Source organism: Papio anubis, chromosome 20, assembly GCF_008728515.1.
Source record: "Papio anubis isolate 15944 chromosome 20, Panubis1.0, whole genome shotgun sequence".
Lineage (NCBI taxonomy): Eukaryota > Metazoa > Chordata > Mammalia > Primates > Cercopithecidae > Papio > Papio anubis.
This window is the reverse complement of record NC_044995.1, coordinates 21,248,883-21,265,750: the sequence shown is the minus strand read 5'-3', so window position 1 is coordinate 21,265,750 and position 16,868 is coordinate 21,248,883. Positions and strand designations below refer to the sequence as shown.

Here is a 16,868-nt window from a genome sequence, read left to right as displayed (position 1 = left end):
TGTGTTCTCATCTATGGGGCACGGTGTGGGTAGGGGTGCAGAACTGAACCTGGGGTAGCTCTCCCCTGCGTGCCCGGGGTTGCCCCCTCTTTCTTCTTCTCTCCCTGTACCCCGAGTTGCCCCCCTCCAATCCCTTCTTCCTCAATACCTCCGGATTTGTCCTTTCCCTTCCTCCAGCGACCCCAGAATAGACCCCTCCCCTTTCTCCCCCTGCTTTCTCAGAGGCGTCCACTCACCCTAGACCTGCCGGCCCCATCCCCGTCCCCACCCTCCCCCACCACTGTGCCCTCACCCCTGCCCCCCGTTGCCCTCAGCGGCTCCCCCTCCTGCTCCCACCCCGGGCTCTGAAGCCAGGAAACCCAAGAGGAAATGACTGAGCCCGTCTGGGTCCCCGCCCGCTCGCGCTCCCCTGGCCACACCCTCCGCCTGGACGCAGCAGCCACCGCCGCGTCCCTCTCCCCACTAGGCTGCCGGCTCAGGACCCCCAGCTCCAACGTAAGTGTCTCTCGCGCGCCACCTCCATCCGCTGCCCCTCTGCCCACGGGCCGGGCTCAGGTGGGTAGGGGTTTGACCCCTTCCGCCCCTCTCTGTCCCCCATCCACGCCCACATCTCTCTGCCTCCTCTCCTGGGCTACAGTGGGCCGCTCTGCCTCGCTCCCGCCGGCCTGCCTCAGTCTCCCCAGCTGTTTGCCACCCCCCTCGGACCAGTGCTTCTCAGATCTCCCTAGCGCGCCATCCCTGCAAGGCAGCCCCTGACACCAACTCACTTTTTCCTCTGAGCGCAGGAGGCGTTACTCACTCTTCCTCCTTCCCCTCCTTGCCGACTCCTGGGCTCTGGGCCCCTGGGGGAGGGAAGAGGCCTCCTATCTACTCCTCTGCCCCAGTCCCCTCCTTGCGTCAGTCCCAGTGAGGGATAGGCGCCTGGCGGAAGGCGCAGGGAGGTGCTTCTCTGCTTCAGGGGCGCCTGCCGGCCCTTGCAGCTGCTGGGAGATCCATTTATCTGTTGCTTCTTGTTTTCTTTGGGGACCTGCAGGGGAAGGAAGCAGGGTGACTGTTTGATATCCCCACCTAAGACCCTCCCCTTTCCCCTGAGGCCAGCCGTCTGCCCTGGCAGGGGGTCCTGGAAGCCAGAGGTGTTTGCTCAGGGCAGGGAAGGGGCTGCAGGATCCCCGGGGGCTGCCAGAGGCCGGCCTCGCTGACATCATGGCTGACCCCAGCATCGCCTGGTCCCACAGATGTCGCCCTTTGGTCGCCTGTGTCTTCTCACCATCGTTGGCCTGATTCTCCCCACCAGAGGTAAGACCCGTCTCTGGCCTCCACCCTGCCCCAGAGCCCCCAGCCAGGCCAGCCCTACATGTGCTGCAGGGTGGGTGGCTGGCGCGTGTGAACGTTCTGTCCCGCCCCGTCACCCTCCCGCTGAGCCGGCACCAGGAAGTGGGGATCCCTATGGCGGGGCGACGTTACACCCTCTTTGGACACCTCAAACCCAGGTGGCTGCTTCCAGTGAGTCTGGCCAAGGCCTGTCCTGCTGAGCATCCTCCAATTTCACCTCCAAGAAGAACTCACTGAGTTTGATTTGGCGGGGAGATTGGTGTCAGTTTTCTACTCAGCGGCCAGGAAACCTTGGCTCCCAAAAAAGAGGATCACTGGGTCCTGGGGCATTACACAGTTAGGCAAAGCTGTTGAGCTGGGGTTGGTCCAACGAGTTGGTGACATCTCAGCCTTGCCTGGGAAGTGTCTCCTGAAAGACAGGAACCGCGGGAGGTCATTGAGCATCCCTTCTGCATGGCAGGTGTGGTGTGTGGTGTGTGTTAGCTCAGTTAGGCTTTGCCTCTGACAGTCAGTCACACCTGTTGTCATGCCCATTTTACTGATGAGGAAACTGAGGCTCAGCGAAGGGAAGTGCGCTGTGTCAGAGGATAGTGTGTGGGGGAGCTGGGAAAACAACTGTCCTGCCTGCCCCCAGAACCCAGAGTGCACGCCCCACTGAAAGCACCCTCACTTCTCCTTCATAAAATGATTTTCATACACTCATTCAGTCATTTGACAAATATTTATTGAGCACCTACTATGTGCTAGATATTCTGTGCACTGGAGAAACAGCAGTGAATAAAACAAGAGGTCACACTCTAGTGGGGAGAGACAAATTAGTAAATTATATCATGTGCTAGGAGGTGCTATGTGCTTGCAGAAAAGTACAGGTAATGAGGATTGTTTAAACTGGGTGGTCAGGGAGGGCCTCACTGAGGAGGTGACATTGGGACCAACAAACACTTGGAGGAAATGAGGGAATGAGTCTTGCAGGTGTCTGGGGGCTGAGTGTTGTCTGGTGTGCTTTAAGAATAACAGGCAGGTGGGGTGGCTGGATTGGGATGAGAAGGGGCAGAGTGGGATGAAGAGAGGACGGAGAAGTGATGGGACCAGATGGAGGTGGACTTATGGGCCACTTGAGGGCTTTGCTTTTATGTAGAGTGAAGTGCAGCCAGGGCAGGGCTCTGAGCCAGGCAGGCCCTGACCTGACTCAGGTGGTCCCAGGCTCCCTCTGGCTGCAGGTGGGAACAGACTGTGGGGGCAGGGACAGGAGCAGGGAGCCCAGGGAGGAGGCTGCTGGGATGTCCAGGCTGGAGGGTACAGAGGCTGGGCAAGGGTGGGGGCAGTGGAGTTATCCAGCACTGACTACATGGTAAGCAGTGTGGGAGACCGTTCCCTGCTCTGGGTCATTTCACCCTATCTATAGCCCTGTGCAGTAGATTCAATTATTATCCCCGCTTTGCAGATGGAGCAACTGAGGCTCAGAGAAAGGACTTTATTTGTTCCAGGTCACACAGCAAGAAAGTTGTTGGGGGCAAGATTTGAAACCAGGGTCCGGGCTGACCCTAGCACCTGGGCTCAGTAGACTAAACTGACTCTCCCACCCCACAGGGATGGGCGGGGAGGGGGCCTAGAAGAAGGGTTCCCAGGCATTGGCATAGCTGAAAACCCTTTCCGAATTATGGATTGATACTGTCAAAGCTGAGTGATTCCACCAGCAGACAGGACCCCTAAGGTTTCACCAGGGAGTGGAGGGCGGGGGTGGTGAGAGGAGGGGGACCAGGCTCCCTCCTGACTTCTCATCTTTGATTCCCTAGGACAGACGTTGAAGTATACCACGTCCGTTTCTTCAGCAGACCCAACTATCATGGACATTCAGGTCCCGACACCAGCCCCAGGTGAGGAAAGAGGGACATGTCTATCAAGATCCTGTCATTGCAAATAACAACAGCAACAAAAATCCCAAACTGGGACCCAACAAGGGAATTTATGGATTTATGTAACGAAAAAGTCCAGGTACAGACCTTCAGGCATGGCTTGATCTAGGTGCTCAAATGATGCTATCAGGAACCTCTCTCTACCTCTTGGGTCTGTTTTCTCTGTGTTGTCTTCATTTCCAGGAAGAGTCTCTTCTCATGGGGCCAAGATGATCCCTTGAAGCCTGGGGCTCTCATCCTGTCTGCTGAGAATCCCAGCAAGAGAATTTCCCTTCCCCAGTCCAGCAAATGTCCCAGAACTGAGTTATCTTTGGCCAGGCTCAGGTCGTATCCCTAAGCTGGCCACTGTGGCCACAGGCATAGGAAGCTGATTGGCCAGGCCTGGGTTCCATGTCCAACCTCCACTAGGGCTGGTGTCAGACCTGCTGCATAAAGGGGACCAAGAGTCAGGGAAGGATGGTCCCTAAAGGAAGTTCTGGGGCTTTTTCTCAGAGCAAGGGCATTTGGGAAGCTGAGTTAAACACTTTTTTTTTAGGCAGCACTTCTCAGAGTCTTGAGAAAGCTAATTTGCAGCCAGCATCTCGAAGAAGGAGCTGTAGTGTGGCATCTGTGGGACGTAAGGTCCCCAAGAAGAGGACATATTGGTAGCACATTTCAGCAGTTAGCAAATGGCTGGATTAATTAAGCCATTTCTATTACATTAAAATTGAGTTGCTATGGGAATCTTTGGCATCTCCATCCATAGATCTTGTCCACTTCTTTTTCTCTCTCCTGTTCTCTCCCTGACCCCTTGTTTCTGGACTCCAGACGCAGCCTACACAGAACTCCAGGCCACCCCTCCGACCCCAACCTGGCCTGCTGATGGTGAGTAGCGCAGGGGCAGGGGGTGGGGACAGGACCAGGGCAAACAAAGTTTCCCCTCTTCTCTGACACTCTAGGTCTTTGGTTGCCCATTTCAGTCCCTGCTCCCAGCTCTGAATGCCCTGGTTTACTTTGGGTGGGGCAGCCAGCCAACTCCATTCAATTTTTTAGAAAAAGAAAACCAAAACACTTTTGAAATTGTGAAATTAGCGTGCATATAGAAAAATACAAAACCCACAAATTTACAATGTAATGACTTACTCTAAATTGAATCCCTATGTAACTACCAACCAGGTCAAAGAGCAGAACTTTGCAAACACCCCCAGAAAGCCTCTGTGTGCCAGTCCCATTTGTTTCTTCCTTTCATCTCTTTTTTCTCTGATCCCTTTTTTGAATTTTTTGAACAATTTTTGGATGCTTTCTTGGAGTATAATTCAAAAAGTGCTCCCGGCCAGGCACAGTGGATCACGCCTATAATCCCAGTACTGTGAGAGGCCAAGGTGGATGGATCACTTGAGCTCAGGAGTTCTAGACCAGCCTGGGCAACACAGTGAGACTCCATCTTTACAGAAAAATACAAAAATTTGCCAAGTGCATTGGTGTGCTCCTGTAGTCCCAGCTACTCAAAAGGCTGAGGTGGGAGAATCACTTGAACCCGGAGGCAGAGGTTGCAGTGAGCCAAGATCTCGCCATTGCACTCCAGCCTGGGCAACAGAGCGAGACCCTGTCTCAAAAAAAAAAAAGGTGCTCCCCAATTTTTTCAATCGATGTTTAAAGACACAGTAGTACATAAACACATTCTACCTGGAAAGAATGAAATGATTGTAGGCAAAACTAAACCCCTTTGTCACCTCCCCTCCCCAATCCTTGTTCTCTCCCTCTGTCTCCGAGAGGTCCCCACTGTTAGCATTGGGGTAGGTCCCCAGTGATACCATATCCCATGTGTATCACCTGGAGAAAATGCACTGACTGTGTGCTGTGTTTGTGTGAGCTTAAGGAAATCGGATGATTGTTCTGCAACTTGCTTTGCTTCTTCATGCAGTGGCATGTTTGGAAGTTCTCACATCACTGCATAAAGACTCGTTTTGTTTTCTCTGCTGCCTGGTATTCCACAAGGCGCCTATGTCACAGCTCATGGAGTCACACACTTCTTGATGCACATGTTGGCCGTTTCCAGCTTTTTCTGTCTACACACAGTGCCACAATAAGCAACCTTGTCCCTTCCTCCTTGAGCAAACGCACTTGGAATATGTACTGACTATGCGCTGGTCATAGTTCTAAATATTTTGCGTAGGTTAACTCATTCAGCCTTCACGCAAACCCTAAGAGGCAGAAATTACCATTGTCCCCATTTTACAGACAAGGAAACAGAGGCTCTGAGTAACTGGTTCAAGGTCTCACAGCAAGTCACGGACGCAGCAGGAATCAAAGTCCAGGAATCTGGCACCAGAGCCTGTGCTTTTATCCAAAACAGTACAGGGCAAAGAACATGCATGTTTCATGTTTTAAAATTTGCCCTCCTGCTGCCCAGGCACGGTGGCTCATGCCTGACATCCCAGCACTTTTGGAGGCTGAGGCGGGTGGATCGCTTGAGCCCAGGAATTTGAGACCAGCCTGAGCAACAAAGCAAAACCTATTCTCTACAAAAAGTACAAAATGATTAGCTGGGCATGGTGGCATGTGCCTGTAGTCCCAGCTACCTGGGAGGCTAAGGTGGGAGAATCACTTGAGCCCAGGAGTTCAAGGCTTCGGTGAGCTATGATTGCACCACTACACTCCAGCTCAGGCTAGAGTGAGACCCCGTCTCAAAAATAAATAAATAAATAAAAGTAAAAATAAAAGTTGCCTTCCCAAGTGTCTGTGCCCACTTCCTCACCCACCAGCAGTGTGCAGGAGAGTGTCCCCCTTCCCATCCCTACAGTGACACTTGGTATATTGATGTCTTCAGGTTTTGCCAGCCTCTTAGTTTTTTTCTGAGATGGAGTTTTGCTCCCGTTGCCCAGGCTGGAGTGCAATGGCGCAATCTCGGCTCACCACAACCTCCGCCTCCTGGGTTCAAGCGATTCTCCTCCCTCAGCCTCCCGAGTAGCTGTGATTACAGGCATGTGCCACCATGCCTGGCTAATTTTGTATTTTTAGTAGAGACAGGGTTTCTCCACGTTGGCCAGGCTGGTCTTGAACTCCCGACCTCAGGTGATCTGCCCGCCTCGGCCTCCCAAAGTGCTGGGAATACAGACATGAACCACCGTGCCCGACCCCAATTCACTCTTTCTTCTTCTTCCCTCCTTGCTCTTCTGACCTGAATAGAAACACCACAACCCCAGACCCAGACCCAGACCCAGCGACCAACAGGAGTGGATGGGCCTCTAGTGACAGATCCAGAGACACACAAGAGCACCAAAACAGGTACGGCATGGGACTGAGAGCAAGAGCCTACGATTTTTATTTAATTCTCTATCTAGGTCAACATTTCCCTCAGTACGTTTCTCGGTGCCCCTGTTTGGGGAATTGTTAACACATTTAAAAAAAATGTTTTTGGTTTGTGGTCAAAGTTATTTGGGGAACCCTGAGTTAAAGTTAACCATGTTTCTTTATGGCAGGACTTCTGAGAGTCTTGATTAAGCTAATTTGCAGCAAAGGATCCCCAAGGGGCAGCGTGCAGTATGCAGTGTTTCCCTAACTGGTAGAACTTTCTTGCAGTCAGTTCCCCTCGGAGGCTGGTGCTATAAAATGTGCCTGTGGATATTTCTTTTTTGTACATCTCCTTAATGTTAGAACAGGAGCTTTTCAGTTGCAAAATATAGAAAATTCACCTTAAAAACACACACACACACACACACACGCATACAAGACTGATTGGTTGTATAAGTTCTGGAAAGTCTAGAAGTATCCAACTTCAGGCATAGCTGGATCAAGGCGCATAAGCACTGTCATGAATGCTTTGTTCCCTCTCTTGGTTCTGTTGTTTCATTCTCGACTAACTTCTCCCCTCTGGATGGCAGACATGGTCCCATAGTTCTAACTTTAGTTCACATACCTGGTGGCTGGAGAACAAAATCTTTCCCATTATTTCTAGCCTGAGGCCTAGAATTGATTCTCATTGGTCCAGCTGGAGTCACATGCTTATGTCTGAACCAATGAGAGCCTGAGAAATGAGCTATTCTCATTGGTTAGGCCTGAGTCTCGTGCCTCACCCTGGGGCTAGAGAAGAGGTTCAGCCAGCCATGCCTGAACCACACAGACCAACAGTCAGGGAAGACGGGGGTTTCCTCTGGACAAGTGAGTTAGTATTACCAGAAGGTGTGGGAAAGGAGACTGAGCTAAGGCAACAGATCGCCTCTAATGCCTGTGTGATGATCCTTGTTTGAGGGGCAGCCCCCCAACTGGAAAGTATTGTGGTGTAGGCCACTCCCAGGCTGAGAGACATGTACAGTTGTGCAGACTGGGCACTAAACAAGAGCACCACCTCTGAGGCTATGCTATTCCCTTTGTCGGTCTTTATAACTGTTCCAGTTTTCTAGTGACAGCAGTAAAGCATCTCATTCTTACAGAATCTATTAAAACAATCCTACAACAGATGGAAATAAAGTGCCTTACAGAAGGGAATTTTTCTGTTTTGCACAAAAGTGGACCTGTAGGGGGTGGGGGATAGCAGCTGTGTCCACACTTATCAATTGATAAAGCATTCTCACATCTCTGCATTAATTTACTGAGTCTTTGCTGACCTGAGTTGCTCTATGTATTGGTCCATGTTCCTCGATATATGTGACAGAAATTCATCAAGGATAAATGGCTGTCACTGCTGAGCCTCTGGGTTGCTTAGAGGCTGGGCATGAAAGCCCCCAGGCCTCTCTTCCTCCTCTATCTTTGCTTCTCTTCCACCTAGGAAGGAAATGGCTCCTTCCTATTTGAGCTTCCTAGCTCAAAGCTTCCAGGCTTCACCTAGGGTTTTAATCTGCTCAGGTTACCGTAACAAAATACCACAGACTGGATGACTTAAACAATAGGAATTAATTTCTCCCGGTTCTGGAGACGGGAAGTCCATGATCGAGGTGCCAGCAGTGTTGGTTTCTGGCGAGGGCTCCCCTTGGGTCACAGACAACCATTCTCTTGCTCTGTCTTCACCATGTCCTCTCCATGTGTGGGTGGGCTTGTGAGCTTGAGAGCAAGCTCTCTGGTGTCTTCTTATAAGGGCACTAATCCCATCATGAGGGCCCCACCCTCATGATCCTATCTAACCCTAATTACCTCCCAAAAGCCCTCGCTCCAAATACCATCACATACGGAATTCCGTGGGGCGGATAGAATTCAGTCTATAGTACCTAGCTGTCACTCAATATCCCTACTTGGGATTTCAAAGGTCTCAGGGAAGGTCACATACTTCCTTTTGTAGCCTGGGTTATAACTGGGGAAGGGAGGGCAATGTCCTCCCACAAAGAAAGGGGGAGTTATTCCAGAAGGAGGATGGAGTGCTGAGCAAACATTAACAGCCAAGGCTGACTTTTGCTGAGAGCTTATTCATGCTGGGCACTGTGCTAAACTTTTGTATATTCAGTCATTCGATGCTTGTGATCATCCTGTGTGGTGGGAACTGTCATTACTCCCATTTTACAGGAAAGGGAACTGAGGCCCAGAAAGGTTACTCAGCTTGCCTTAGGCAATACAGCCAAGAGTGGTAGAACCAGAATTTGAGTCTAGACTGTCTTGCCCCGGGGTGCATGAGCACTGCACACCAGTATGGCTGTCCTTTGCATTCCTGTGGTCTCTGCCGTTGATCTGGCTTATGCCTTCCTCTGGGCAATGCATTCCCTGAATATCTTGTAATCCTTGGCTGCCAGCTCCTATTTAGGGTGTGGGGCACTGAGATAGTTCCAGAGAACTTGGGTTTCATGAGGGAGCTTCTCTGCCTGCTGGCTTCTTGTTGAGGCCTCAGATGTGGTGTGGTGGCACTTCTCAGTGCTGGGGGAGGCCTTTTCTTTGGAGGTACTGATTTTTTTTTTTTTTTTTTTTTTTTGAGGCAGAGTCTTGCACTTTCACCCAGGCTGAAGTGCAGTGGCACGATCTCAGCTCACTGCAAGCTCCTCCTCCCTGGTTCAAAATTCTCCTGCCTCAGCCTCCCGAGTAGGTGGGACTACAGGTGCCCACCACCACACCCGGCTAACTTTTTTTGTATTTTTAGCAGAGACGGGGTTTCACCATGTTAGCCAGGATGGTCTCAATCTCCTGACCTCATGATCCGCCTGCCTCAGCCTCCCAAAGTGTTGGGATTACAGGCGTGAGCCACCACGTCCAGCCCTTTTTTTTTCCCAAGAGAAGAATCCTTTGGTATTTTCCGTCCTGGGGGCAGAAATGATATTCAGAATAGTTTTGTTGTTTTTGTTGTTGTTTTTGAGATGGAGTCTTGCTCTGTTGCCCAGACTGGAGTGCAGTGGTGAAATCTCGTCTCACTGCAAACTCCCCCTCCCGCATTCAGGCAATTCTCCTGCCAGCCTCCTGCGTACCTGGGATTACAGGTGTGTGCCACCAGTCCCGGCTAATATTTGTATTTTTAGTAGATACGGGGTTTCACTGTGTTGGCCAGGCTGGTCTTGAACTCCTGGCTTCAGGTAATCTGCCCGCCTCAGTCTCCCAAAGTGCTGGGGTTACAGGCATGAGCTGCTGCACCTGGACAATATTCAGAATGTTTTAAAAGTGTCTCCAGACTATGTAGCTGGGTCAGAGTCCCTGGCAGGTGTTGCTTTTTAGTTCCTTTATCTCCTGGATTATAGTGTGGGCCAAAAGGTCTTAGGAGAGGTGTCTGGAGTCCCTCAAGGATTGAGGCAGATCAGATAGTCATAACCAGGGGGTACATGCTTATTTCAGCATTTTAATGCCTGCCATTACTTATTGCCTCTGGTATGGAGTAGGGGGGATGCCTGACCCTGCACACCAGCTGTGTAGATGTGGGAGAGGGATTTCTTCCAGATGCAGGATCTCAGTAATATCCCTTGTTTCTGCCTCCATGGCTCACTCCTGCCCTCCACTGATGGCCACTCTCTCAGCTCATCCCACTGAAGACACCACGACGCTCTCTGAGAGACCATCCCCAAGCACAGACGTCCAGACAGACCCCCAGACCCTCAAGCCATCTGGTCAGTAATTGCCTCCCCAGACTGGAAGCAGGCTATTTTCTGTTCACTGTGTATTTCCAGCACCTGGAATACAGCCCAGCACAGAATAGTTCTCAGTAAACACGTGATGGGAGAGTAAATGACTTCAAGTCTGGCAGAGGGTGGGCACATGAGAAATGTCTGAATAGATAAATGAATGCATAAATTATTGCTGCATACAAACGACCTAAAAACTCAGTGGCTTAAAATGATAACCATTTATTTAGCTCTCATTTCTGCAATTTGGAAATCTAGGGTTTGCTCAGCTGGCTGGTTCTTCTGGTTTCAGCTGGACTTACTCAAGTCTCTGAGGTCAGTTGTGGGTCAGCAGGGAGCTCTGTTTCTAGGGGCAATTTGATTCTTTCCCTGGTGATCTTATCCTCCACTTCCTGCCCAGTCAACTCCCGAGTGAATGAATGGAAATGATATGCCCATGGGTCACATAGAGAGCCCGTTCATCCATTCATTCAACAAATATTCACTGAGTACCTGTTGTGTGCTAGGCTAGGTTCTAGGGGGCAGAGATAGGGTGGTGAACAAGCCAGACAAAATCTCTGCCCTCATGGAACGACTATTCTAGTGGTAAGAGAAACACAACAAGAAATAATCATAATAATTATGTATCAGTTGATTTTAACTTGCTATCAAGAAAAATAAAGTAGGGTTAGAGAGTAACTGGGGAGTACAGGTTGAATATTCCTTATCCAAAATGCTTTGGACCAGGAGTCTTTCAGATTTCGGGTTTTAGAATATTTCAGGCCAAGCCCGCACATTCCTGGACCAAAAATCTGAAGTCCAAAATGTTCCAATGGGCACTTCCTTTTGTGCCATGTCAGACTGTTACCAGAAAGGGGTCCCAATCCAGACCCCAAGAGAGGGCTCTTGGATCTTGCACCGTAGGAAGCCTGTTAGCATCTGCTGAGATCGGCGGTCATAGTCAGGGAGATCGAATGGTGAACCCCGTTTTCAGTCAGGCGGAGTTGTCCCAGTTACCTCGGAGGTGACTGGAGGTGGAGCTGCAGTGAGCGAGACTGGCCACTCCAGCCTGGCGAGCATGATTCTCAGTTCCCAAAAAAAAAAAAAAGAATTCAGAGTGAGTCCATAGAGTTTATTAAGAAAGTAAAGGAATAAAGAATGGCTACTCCATAGACAGAGCAGCCTATTTTTATGGTTGTTTCTTGTTTTTTTTTTTTTTTTTTTTTTGAGACGAGTCTCACTGTGTCTCCCAGGTTGGAGTGCAGTGGCTGATCTCGCTCACTGCAAGCTCACTGGTTCACGCCCCACCTCAGCCTCCCGGTGAGAGCACTACAGGCTACCACGCCTCGGCTAGTTTTTGTATTTTAGTAGAGACGGGGTTTCACCATGTTAGCCAGGATAGTCTCGATCTCCTGACCTCGTGATCCACCCGCCTCGGCCTCCCAAAGTGCTGGGATTACAGGCTTGAGCCACCGCGCCCGGCCGGTTGTTTCTTGATTATATGCTAAACAAGGGATGGATCATGAGTTTTCTGGGAAAGGGGTGGGCAATTCCTGGAACTGAGGGTTCCTCCCCTTTTTATACTGTATAGGGTAACTTCCTGACATTGCATGGCATTTGTAAACTGTCATGGTGCTGGTATTTGAGTGTCTTTTAGCATGCCAATGTATTATAACTAACGTATAACGAGCTGTGAGGATGACCAGAGGTCACTCTCATTGCCATCTTGGTTTTGGTGGATTTAACTGGCTTCTTTACTGCAACTTGTTTTATCAGCAAGGCCTTTATGACCTGTATCTTGTGCCGACCTCCTGTCTCATCCTATGACTAACAATGTCTAACCTCTGGGGAATACAACCCAGTAGGTCTCAGCCTTATTTTACCCTATTCGAGATGGAGTTGCTCTGGTTCAAACACCTCTGACGTGACATCAAAAAGTGTCAGATTTGGGAGCATTTTGGATTTTGGATTTGGGGATTAGGGATAGTCAACCTGTATTTCATATACAAAACCAGGGAGGGCCCCACTGGGAAGGGAGTGAAGGAGGGAGTCATGCGGATGTCTAGAGAAAGTGTGTTCCAGGCAGAGGAAACAGCCAGCACAAAGGCCCTGAGGTGAGAAGGTGCCTGCATGTTCAACAGCAGGGAGGCCGGTAGGACTGGAGTGCAGGGAGTGAGGGGAATGGGGAGGAAATGAGATTAGAGGAATAATGGGAACCAGATTGTGTGCCATGGTGAGGATTTTGGTTTTTGTTCTAAGGGTACCCAGGTGTCCCCTTTCCTGACTTTGCCATTCTTTTTTTTTTTTTTTTTTTTTTTTTTTTTTGAGACGGAGTCTTGCTCTGCCGCCCAGGCTGGAGTGCAGTGGCCGGATCTCAGCTCACTGCAAGCTCCGCCTCCCGGGTTCACGCCATTCTCCTGCCTCAGCCTCCCGAGTAGCTGGGACTACAGGCGCCCGCCACCACGCCCGGCTAGTTTTTTGTATTTTTTAGTAGAGACGGGGTTTCACCATGTTAGCCAGGATGGTCTCGATCTCCTGACCTCGTGATCCACCCGTCTCGGCCTCCCAAAGTGCTGGGATTACAGGCTTGAGCCACCGCGCCCGGCAACTTTGCCATTCTTATATTCACTTCACAAACCTTTGCTGAACCCTGACTTGCTCTTTGTCTGCCTCTCCAGGTTTTCATGAGGATGACCCCTTCTTCTATGGTAAGTTATCCACAGGAAGATGGGGGGGAAGGAAAGGTGAAGGCCCCTCTGACTCTACCCCTCATTTTTCTCTCTGCAGATGAACACACCCTCCGGAAACGGGGGCTGTTGGTCGCAGCTGTGCTGTTCATCACAGGCATCATCATCCTCACCAGTGAGAACTGGGGTTGGGTGGGAAGGGCACCAAGACCAGGAGGGGGCTTATGACTGAGGGCTGGGTTCTCAAAGGTCCCTGGGCAATTTTGTTTTAAATGAGGTATCTATTAGCTGCATATCCATACAAACCACCACAGAATTCAGTGGTTTAAAATAATGACCATTTATTGAGCTCTCAAGACCATAGTTTGAAAATGTAGGCTGGGCTCAGCTAGATGATTCTTCTGGTCTCAACTGGATTTACTCTTGCATCTGAGTTCAGTTGTGGGTCAGCAGGAAACTCTGTTTCTGGGGCACCTTGGCTCCTTGCCTCATCATCTTATCCTTCACTAAGCTAGCCTGGGCTTGTTCACATGGTGGTGGCAGGGGTCTAAGAGACAGTGAATGCATGTAGGCTCAGAACTGGCCATTATCACTTCTGCCTCATTCCATAGGTCAAAGCAAGTCACAAGGCTGGGCTTCACTCAAGGAAATAGACTCCACCTCTTGATGGGAAGACAGGCAAAGTCACATGGCAAAGGACGTGGATACTGACAGGGAGGGGTAGAGACTAGGGGCCGTTTGGCAGTCAGCATACCACCCAGCAGTCACAAGCTCACTGCACCCAGGCCCGGCAGGGAACAAGGGTTAAACAAGGCTGTGTTGGGAGGAGACACCTGAGGATTAAATGCCTCATGGAACAACCTCACCCACTCAATCCAGCAAGAATAGAGGCTTGGAACAGCCAGAGTAACTACTCTTTTAGGAGTTTAATGTTTCTGTAAAATCTTTTGGTACCCACATGTTGACAGCTGTGTTGATCAGATTCATGGCAGGTGGCAGAAGGACCTGCAAAGGGTTAACTGGAGAACGTTTAATAGACTGATATCTCCGAGGTACAGTCAGGGTAATGAGATGGTGCAGTGCCCTAGGACCAGCAAGGATGGAGACCTGTTATCCCCCAGCCTGAGGGACAAGAGGAGATACTGGCTTTGCAGGAGGCCTGGTGAGAGATGGAACTGAGGGTGGGGCTGCTGGCAGGAGCTGTGGCCTCAGAAAGAGGGTTCCAGCCACTGCCTCACTTGTGACCAAACCAGGAGGGAGCAGGGGTGGTAGGGATCAGATACCTAAACCTCCCTCTCCTCCCACCCCACTGTCTCGTGCCAATGCTTAACTAGAGGGCAAGGGGCCCAGGGCCCAACGCAGGGACAGGAAGTTGTGGGGAAAGGCAGAATAACAAGCAGAGAAACTAATTTTTAAAAAAGATTTTCAAAATGTTGTGGGTGAAATAAAACACAAGCTGTCAGTTAATCTGTATAACGAATGCCAAGTTTCATTACCTCTCTTGTCCAACTTCCTTATCAAGAAAATGAGCATAGTCACATCTTTTTTTGCCTTAAGGGGAGAGGCAGAATTCTAACAATCATAAAACATGATTCCTGATATATGCGTAATCCCCACTGAATCTGAGAGTCAAGCACTCTTGCCTCGTTTATGCAACATGTGTGTGTTGATCCTGACTTTGCGCCAGGCTCTATTCTCACCCCAGTGGTGAAGTTAAGGCTCAGAGAGTTAAGGAGTTTGCCTAAGGTCACGCAGCACATAAGAGTCAGTGAATTCATTTGCTGGCGGGTCACGGTGGCTCACTAATCCCAGTACTTTGGGAGACCAAGGTGGGAGGATGGCTTGAGCCCAGGGGTTCAAGACCAGCCTGGGCAAAATGGCAAGACCCTGTCTCTACACAAATAATTTTTTTTAGTTAAAAAAAAAAAAAAAGAATCAGTGAAGGATTGGACCCAGGTTTGTGTGAGAGCAGAGCCTGAACGTTAGCTCTGGGGCCATGTATTTTTCCAACAGCAAATACTTGTGGGCATCTCGTCTGTGCCAAACCTATGCTGGGTGATACTGGGGACATGGTGGTGACAGGCAGCCCTGGTCCCTGTCCTCAGGAGCTCACATCTGGTCAGGAGAAGATGATAAGCAAATAAATGCATGAATGAGTGGATACAGAGAAAGATACTTGCCAAATAAAGCATAGTGACAGGGAAGAGAGGGGTGGGGAGAGAAGCCCTCCCTGGAGTGGCGAAATTGGAACTGACACCTGATGATGAGAAGATGAATCACCAGGTAGAGAGGGCAGCAAGTGCCAAGCCCTGGAGGCAGGAATGAGCTGCGCGCATTGCTATAGCAGCGGAGGAAGCCAAGTAGCCAGGACAGGATAGGCTGCGGGAGAGTAGAAGAAGACGAGGCCAGAGAGCTGAGGGGCTGGAGGAGGCAAGGGTGGCCGGTGTTTTCTAAAGTACCCTTGGCTTCTAAGGCCCCCCCTCCCTCACTCTGGACCAGTCACAGATGAGTCTTTGGAGCCCATCTGTGTCCTCCTACCTCAAGGCCTTTGCACTGCTGTTCCCTCTGCCTGTAACACCCTTCCTCCAGGTGTCTCCCTTACCTCCTTCAGACCTTTGCTCAAATGTCACCTCCTTGGCGGGCCGCAGTGGTTCACGTATGTAATCCCAGCACTTTGGGAGGCCAAGGCAGGTGGATCCCTTGAGGCCAGGAGTTCAAGACTAGCTTGGCCAACATGGTGAAACCCCGTCTCTACTAAAAATACAAAAATTAGCTGGGCGTGGTGGCATGTGCCTGTCATCCCAGCTACTCGGGAGGCTGAGGCAGGAGAATCACTTGAACCCAGGAGGTGGAGGTTGCAGTGAGCCGAGATTGCACCACTGCACTCCAGCCTGGGTGACACAGCAAGACTCTGTCTCAAAAAAAAAAAAAAAAAAAAAAAGTCACCTCCTCATTGAAGCCCCAGTAGCCATCCCTGTGAGAATGAGCCCAGCTCCTGGGCCTCCATGCCTCCTTCCTGGCCTTATTTCCCATCATAGGACTTAACACTATCCCACGTAGTGCCTTCATACATTTGACTTTGTTATTTTTCTCCTTGTTGGTCTTTCCCCATAGAAAGACAACTCTGCCAGGGCAGGGATTTTTTTCTTTGTCCTCAACTGTGTTCTTAGTGCCTGAATGAATGAATAAGTGACATACAAAATAATGGGAGTTCCCAAACGGCTCATCTGTGAGCCTGTGTGGGAAGTGCCTCTCACAGGGCTTCTCAGTGCGTTTCTCCATCATTTGTTTATGGAGCTGCCTTTGAGCTTCCCTAGGGGCAGGGTTGATCAACCTGCTTCCCCAGCCCCAGAACACACAAGAAGAATCAATATCGCTGTAGCTCATGACTGAACCATTTCCTTCACCCACAGGTGGCAAATGCAGACAGCTGTCCGGGTTATGCCGGAATTATTGCAGGTGAGTCCATCAGAAACAGGAACCGACAACCCGCTGAGCACCCCAAGACCAAGCCCCCTGCCAGCTCACCGTGCCCAGCCTCCTGCATCCCCTCGAAGAGCCTGGCCAGAGAGGGAAGGCACAGACGATGAAGCTGGAGCCAGGGCTGCCGGTCCGAGTCTCCTACCTCCCCCAACCCTACCCGCCCCTGAAGGTTGCCTGGCGCGTTGGGGACTGTCCCTCAAGTTATCTCCTCTGTTCAGACAAAAAGTAAAGCACTGTGGTCTTTTCCCCAGGATCTCTGATCATTTGGGACAGGGGAGTGGAAAGAGGAGGCAGGGGCTGCCTTGGGGCCCTCAAGGAATAAACAAAGGCTGGACGTGGTGACCCACACCTATAACCCCAGCCCTTTGGGAGGCTGAGGCGGGAGGATCACTTGAGGCCAGTAGTTCAAGACCAGTCTGGGCAACATAGTGAGACCTTGTCTCTACAAAAAATAAAAATATTAA

The 16,868-nt window shown here is 50.5% G+C and overlaps 1 protein-coding gene across 7 annotated transcripts; it reads left to right on the top strand.

Annotated features, from left to right (window-relative positions):
• The first annotated feature begins 359 nt into the window (after positions 1-359).
• On the top strand, positions 360-16,650 carry FXYD5 (FXYD domain containing ion transport regulator 5). 7 transcript variants are annotated; one of them, XM_031659656.1, is made up of 9 exons: positions 360-495; positions 1,236-1,296; positions 3,129-3,209; positions 4,056-4,112; positions 6,417-6,515; positions 10,151-10,240; positions 12,913-12,942; positions 13,022-13,096; positions 16,335-16,650. In XM_031659656.1, the coding sequence occupies exons 1-9, from the start codon at positions 370-372 to the stop codon at positions 16,382-16,384; spliced, it is 669 nt and encodes a 222-aa protein (XP_031515516.1). In that variant the 5' UTR covers positions 360-369; the 3' UTR covers positions 16,385-16,650. The 7 variants fall into 7 exon arrangements, with proteins under 7 accessions (XP_031515516.1, XP_031515518.1, XP_031515517.1 ...); XM_031659655.1 differs by having other exon boundaries at positions 426-555; XM_031659660.1 differs by having other exon boundaries at positions 434-495; positions 1,094-1,296.
• Positions 16,651-16,868: the final 218 nt, after the last annotated feature.

Excerpts from the sequence above, each read along its gene's own strand:
- FXYD5 (XM_031659656.1), top strand. The coding sequence starts at position 370 with ATGACTGAGCCCGTCTGGGTCCCCGCCCGCTCGCGCTCCCCTGGCCAC. Across the intron at positions 1,297-3,128 it reads CCTGATTCTCCCCACCAGAG|GACAGACGTTGAAGTATACC; the intron begins GTAAGACCCGTC and ends TTGATTCCCTAG. Across the intron at positions 10,241-12,912 it reads CCAGACCCTCAAGCCATCTG|GTTTTCATGAGGATGACCCC; the intron begins GTCAGTAATTGC and ends CTGCCTCTCCAG.